This window comes from Carlito syrichta, unplaced genomic scaffold, assembly GCF_000164805.1.
Source record: "Carlito syrichta isolate Samal-C Ts95f unplaced genomic scaffold, Tarsius_syrichta-2.0.1 Scaffold106724, whole genome shotgun sequence".
NCBI classification, from domain to species: Eukaryota; Metazoa; Chordata; class Mammalia; order Primates; family Tarsiidae; genus Carlito; species Carlito syrichta.
In genome coordinates, this window is record NW_007050820.1 from 278,871 (window position 1) to 285,226 (window position 6,356).

Consider the following 6,356-nt stretch of genomic DNA (forward strand, 5'->3'; position numbering starts at 1 on the left):
ATACTCGGAAGGCTGAGCCGGAAGGATCGCCGGAGCCCAGCAGGTCGAGGCTGCGGTGGCCGGAAGCGGCCACTGCACTCCAGTGTGGGCGACAGAGTGAGACTCCAACTCAAAAAAAAAAAAAAAAAAAAAAAAGAATATGAACATAGCCTAGAAAATTGGCATAAAGCAAGAAGCTGCTAATCTAAGCAGAGGCTGCTGTCTTCCCCATCATGTGGGCTGTATACTGTTGGCTTGACCTTGTCATCTTTTCTGAACATTTAGAGGCTAGTCTATGTGAAAAGCTTTGTTAAGAATTTCCCAAGAACCAGATAAATATAATCTCACAGAATGGGAAACGTTTGATAATATTTGTGCAACTTACTGATACATTTTCAAATGTGCTGACGTTCGTCATTCTCAAATAGGCTTTCACAGTGTTTCTAGCTCTTCCAATATCCTAAGTGAGATCCAGTCGCTACTTTTCACTAATGTCCCTGAGAAGAGAGAACACCATCGAAAGCTTCTTACTGAAGAGGTGGGCTGTGTTATGCAGTGAAGTATGGACTCCGAAGTCAGGTGCCAGCCAGCTCGACTCTTTGTTGTTCTGTCTCCCAGCTGTGAAACCTTAAGCACATGACTTAATTTCTGTGTACCCCCCCATCCCCCCTCGATAAAATGAGAATAATAGTATCTATGCCACCGGGTTATTGTAAGGACTGTATGTGATTTTTTTCCTTTTCTTTTTGAGTCAGGGTCTCATTCTGTTGCCCAGGCTGGAATGCAGTGGCACCATCACAGCTCACTGCAGATTTGACCTCCTGGGCTCAGGCCGTCCTTCTACTACAGCCTCCTGTATAGTTGGGACTACAGGTGCATGCTAATCTGGCTAGTTTGGGTTTATTTTTATTTTTATTTTTATTTTTGAGTTGAAGTCTCACTCTGTCGCCCAGACTGGAGTGCAGTGGCTGTTCCCGGCCACTGCAGCTGCGACCTGCTGGGCTCCGGCGATCCTTCCACCTCAGCCTTCCAAGTAGCCGGAACTACAGGCACGCACTACCATGCCCGGCTAATTTTTTTTATTTATTGTAGAGGTGAGGTCTCGCCAAGTCGCCCAGGCGGGTCTCGAACCCGCAGGCTTAGGCAATCTACTCACCTCAGTCTCCCAAAGTGTGGGATTATAGGCTGGGCCACCGAGCCCGGCTTGTTTTATTTTATTTTATTTATTTATTTATTTTTTTGAGTTGGAGTCTCACTCGGTCCCCCAGACTGGAGTGCAGTGGCCGCTCCCGGCCACCGCAGCCTCGCCTGCTGGGCTTCGGCGATCCTTCCGCCTCAGCCTTCCGAGTAGCCAGAATTACAGGCATGCGCTACCACGCCCGGCTGATTTTTTGATTTATCGTAGAGATGAGGTCTCACTGCCCAGGTGGGTCTCGAACCCGCGGGCTCAGGCAATCTACTCACCTCAGCCTCCCAAAGGCGCGGGATTACAGGCTGAGCCACCGAGCCCGGCTTGTTTTATTTTTTGAAGAGACAGTCTTTTATGTTGCTTAGGCTGGTCTGGAACTCCTGGACTCCAGCAATCCTTTTGCCTTGGCCTCTCAAAATGCTGAAATTACAGGTGTGATGCTGTATGCCTGGCCTTATATGTGATTATATATGCAAAGTGCTTTGAACAGTGCCTGGTATGGAATAAGAATTCTAATGTTTCCTAAATAGTCACAATGTAAGTAGAAGCTGGGCATGGTGATGCATGCGTGTAGTTCCAGCTACTCAGGAGGGTGAGGTGGGAGGATCATTGGAGCCCAGGAGTTCTAGGCTATTGTGACCTGTGATTATGCCACTGTATTATGGACAACAGATTGAGACCCCATCCCCATCTCTCTCTCTTTTTTTTTTTTGAGTCAGATTCTTACTCTGTTGTCCAGGATGGAGTGCAGTGGCACGATCATGGCTACCACAGCTTCCACCTGCTGGCTTCAGTGATCCTTCCACCTCAGCCTTCCACGTAGCTGGAACTACAAGCATGCGCTACCACACCCAGTTAATTTTTTTATTTATTGTAGAGATGAGGTCTCACCATGTTGCCCAGGCTGGTCTCGAAGCGTGGGCTCAGGCAATCCTCTCACCTCCACCTCGCAAGGTGCTGGGATTACAGGTGTGAGCCACTGCGCCTGGCAAGACCCCAACTCTTTTTTATTTTTTTATTTTTTTGAGTTGAAGTCTCACTCTGTCGCCCAGACTGGAGTACAGTGGCTGCTCCTGGCCACCGCAGCCTCGACCTGCTCTGGCGATCCTTCCACCTCAGCCTTCCAAGTAGCTGGAACTACAGGCGTGTGCTACCACACCCGGCTAATTTTTATTTATTTATTTATTTATTGTAGAGATGAGGTCTCGCCAAGTTGCCCAGGTGGGTCTCGAACCCGCGGGCTCAGGCAATCCACTCACTCAGCCTCACAAGGCGCGGGATTACAGGCTGAGCCACCAAGTCTGGCCTTTTTTTTTTTTTTTTTTTGAGTTGGAGTCTTACTCTGTCGCCTAGGCTGGAGTGCAGTGGCATGCTCACAGCCACTGCAGCCTCAACCAGCTGGGCTCAGGCGATCCTCCTGCCTCAGCCTTCCAAGTAGGTGGAACTACAGGCACAAGCCACCACACCTGGCTAATTTTTTATTTACTTATTGTAGAGACGACATCTCGCCATGTTGCCCAGGCTCGGTTCAAACCCCGGGACTCAGGCAATCCTCTGGCCTCCACCTCCCAATGTGCTGGAATTAGGTGTCAGCTACCGCACCCGGCTCCAAAATTTCAGTGTAGTATTGGCAGAAATATTTTGAGACATTTGCAGCAACTTAATGTATATTATCTATGATCCACAATTTTTATTGATGACAATGTCATCGGCTCTGATAATATTACTGAGGTCTATGTTCATTATTGAAGGAAATGCTAGATTTCATTTAGAGTTTAGTGGAAATAAAGTTGTAATTATTTTTCTCATCCAAGTTCATAGAGTCTCTGTATTCTGTCCAGTACCCCTTGAAGACCTGTGGATGTGAAGAAGATAAGAACCTCTGGCCTCTGCTACTGAGAATGCTAAGGCAGAAGGATCTCCTGAGCCCAGCAGTTGAGGCTGTGCTGGCCATGAGCATGCCACTGTAGTCTAGCCTGGGTGACAAACAGTGAGACTCCAACTCAAAAAAAAAACAAAAAACCTCTGACCTTAGGCTGTGCACAGTAGCTCATGCCTGTAATCCTGGGAGGCTGAGGCAGGTAGACTGCTTAAACCCAGGGATTTGAGACCAGCTTGGGCAACATAGTGAGACCTCATCTCTTAAAAAAAAAAAAAGAATCTCTGGCCTTGAATGAGGAGGAATGGAGAAACAAAACCTTCCAAATGATAGGGCATTCGCATGACTGATTGTCCCCTGCACTTCTGTTGTGTTTGTGGATTTTTGAAGTTTGTATCATATAAGTGGAAGGGAAGTAAAATACATTGTGGTGACTCTTTTGTCTCTGTTCCCATTTAGGTTTCTTTCTTTACCCAAAGAAACTCGAGCAGGCTTCCCCTTGCCTACAAAAGTTTCTCTACTTTAACCTGTCTTCCATCAAAGGAAAGGACCAGTTAACAATGGCCCTGCTGGGCCTGGACCTGGGGCCCAGTTCTTACTATAACCTGGGGCCAGACCTGGAATTGTTCCTGTCCCTGATTCAGGAGCCTCATGGGCGGGGCCAGTCCATCCCCAAGCCAGGCAAAATGTTTGCATTGCAATCGGTGCCATGGCCGCAAGGTGTCCTTCACTTCAACCTGCTGGACGTGGCTAAGAATTGGCATAACAATCCCCGGAAGAACTTGGGGTTATTCCTGGAGATTCTGCTCAAAGAAGACAGAGAGTCTGGGGTGCGCTACCCGCTTGAAGACACCTGCGCCAGACTGAGACGTTCCGTTCATGCTTCCTTGCTGGCAGTGACCCTCGACCCTGAGCAGTGCCACCCTTCTTCCCGGAAGAGGAGGGCAACCATCCCTGCCCCCAAGGCTGCATGCAAGAGCCTCTGCCACCGTCACCAGCTGTTCATTAACTTCCGGGACCTGGGTTGGCACAAGTGGATCATTGCCCCCAAGGGATTTATGGCAAATTACTGCCACGGAGATTGTCCTTTCTCACTGACCATCTCGCTCAACAGCTCCAACTACGCTTTCATGCAAGCCCTGATGCATGCCGCGGACCCAGAGGTCCCCCAGGCCAGCTGCGTCCCCACCAAGCTGTCGCCCATCTCCATGCTCTACCAGGACAATAATGACAATGTCATCCTCCGACACTATGAAGACATGGTAGTCAACGAATGTGGATGTGGGTAGGCCGTCAGAAATCGGAGTGGAAAGTGTTCTTAGGATACGTCGTTGAAAAATTTTTTTTTTCTGTTAACTTACATAGAGAAGTATCCATTTTCCAATAAAATCACCTCTCTGCTTTATGAATTCTTGGATCTGAAAGGTCAAGCAATATAATTATGTTTGTAGTTCATCTTCCTGGAAGATCCATCATGAGGAACAATGCTTGAGCCGGGCTCGGTGGCTCAACCTGTAATCGTGTGCTTTGGGAGGCTGAGGTGAGTGGATGGCCTGAGCCCGCGGGTTCGAGACCCGGCTGGGCAACTTGGCCAGACCTAATCTCTACAGTAAATCAAAAATTAGCCAGGCGTGGTAGCGTGCACCTGTAGTTCCAGCTCTTTGGACGGCTGAGGCGGAAGGATCGCCGGAGCCCAGCAGGTCGAGGCTGCGGTGGCCAGGAGTGGCCACTGTACTCCAGTCTGAGCGACAGAGTGAGACTCCAACTCAAAAAAAAAAAAAAGTTAGCTGGGCATGGTGGTGCATACCTATGGTTCTAGCTACTTAGAAGGCTAAGGAGGAGGGACCACCTGAGCCCAGCAGGTTGAGGCTCCGGTGGTCGTAAGTGTGCCACTGTACTCCAGCCTAGGTGACAGAGTGAGACTCTGACTCAAAATAGTAATAATAATAATAAAGTAAAGTAATGAAAAGTATTGTTTTTGAATCAGAGTCTCAGTCACCGAGGCTGGAATGCAGTGGCACCATCATGGCTACTGCAGCCTTGACCTGCTAGGCTCAAGCTATACTTCAGCCCTGCCTCAGTCTTCCAAGTAACTGGAACTACAGGCTTGGACCAACACACCCAGCTTTTTTATTTATTGTAGACATGAGGTCTCATCAAGTTGCTAGGGCTGGTCTCGAACTCTTGAGCTAAGCAATTCTCTCGCCTCAGCCTTTCAAAGTGCTGAGGTTATAGGTGTGAGCCACGTGCCTGGCCTCAAATGATGATTATTTTTTAAATATAGGGGCAAGATCTCGCTATGCTTCCCAGGGTGAACTTGAACTCCTGGTCTCAAGTGATCCTCCCATCTCCGTCTCCTAAAGTGCTGGGATTACCATGCCTGGCCTATGGGCCAGCATTTTATGTGTTACTTGACAAACACTATTTCAGTGTTGTTTGAGGTAGACATCTTAATGAACATTTTGTAGGTGCAGAAGCTGAGATTTTTGAGAACGACATAACAAATTTTCCTAAGGTCACTGGCTTTCCCTGTCAGACCTCATATACCAATAGCTTAATTTTTTTTTTTTTTTTTTTTGAGTTGGAGTATCACTCTGTCACCCAGACTGGTGTGCAGTGGCCGCTCCTGGCCACCGCAACCTCGACCTGCTGAACTCAGATGGTCCTTCTGCCTCAGCCTTCCAAGTAGCCAAACTACTACAGAAGTGTGCCACCACATCTGGCTAATTTTTTTGATTTATTGTAGAGGCGAGGTCTCACCAAGTTGCCCAGGCTGGTCTTGAACCCCTGGGCTCAGGCAAACCTCTTGATTCAGCCTCCCAAAGTGCTGGAATTACAGACTTGAGCCACCATGTCCAGCCAAGAAAAAATTTGTTTGTTTAATTTTGTTTTCTTTTTTCATAGAGATAGGGTTTTAATATTCTGCCCAGGTTCCTCTCGAACTCCTGGGCTCAAGCAATCATCCTACTTAGCCTCCCAAAGTGCTGAGATTATAGGCATGAGCCACTGTACCTGGCTTAATTTTTTTTTTTTTTTGTCAGGGTCTCCTTCTGTCACCCTCACTGGAGTACAGTGACATCACCGTTTGCCACAGCTTTGACCTCCTGGGCTCAGGTGATCCTTCGACCTCAGCCTCATGAGTAGTTGAGACTACAGTTGGGTGCCACCGTATCCGACTGATTTTTAAATTTTTTGTAGAAACGAGGTCTCGCTATGCTGTCTGGATTGTTCTTAAACTCCTGGGCTTAAGCCGGGCTCGGTGGCTCAGCCTGTAATCCCATCACTTTGGGAGGCTGAGGTGAGTAGATT

At 48.1% G+C, this 6,356-nt stretch overlaps 1 protein-coding gene across 1 annotated transcript in view; it reads left to right on the forward strand.

The window, feature by feature from the left end:
- LOC103269905 (growth/differentiation factor 3-like) overlaps nt 1-4,367 on the forward strand; it is a 149,495-nt gene extending 145,128 nt beyond the window's left edge. Inside the window, exon 2 of the mRNA XM_008067463.1 lies at nt 3,507-4,367. Coding sequence (XP_008065654.1) covers nt 3,507-4,336 — 830 coding nt within the window. The 3' untranslated portion in view covers nt 4,337-4,367. The remainder of the gene's footprint in view (nt 1-3,506) is intronic.
- Nucleotides 4,368-6,356: the final 1,989 nt, after the last annotated feature.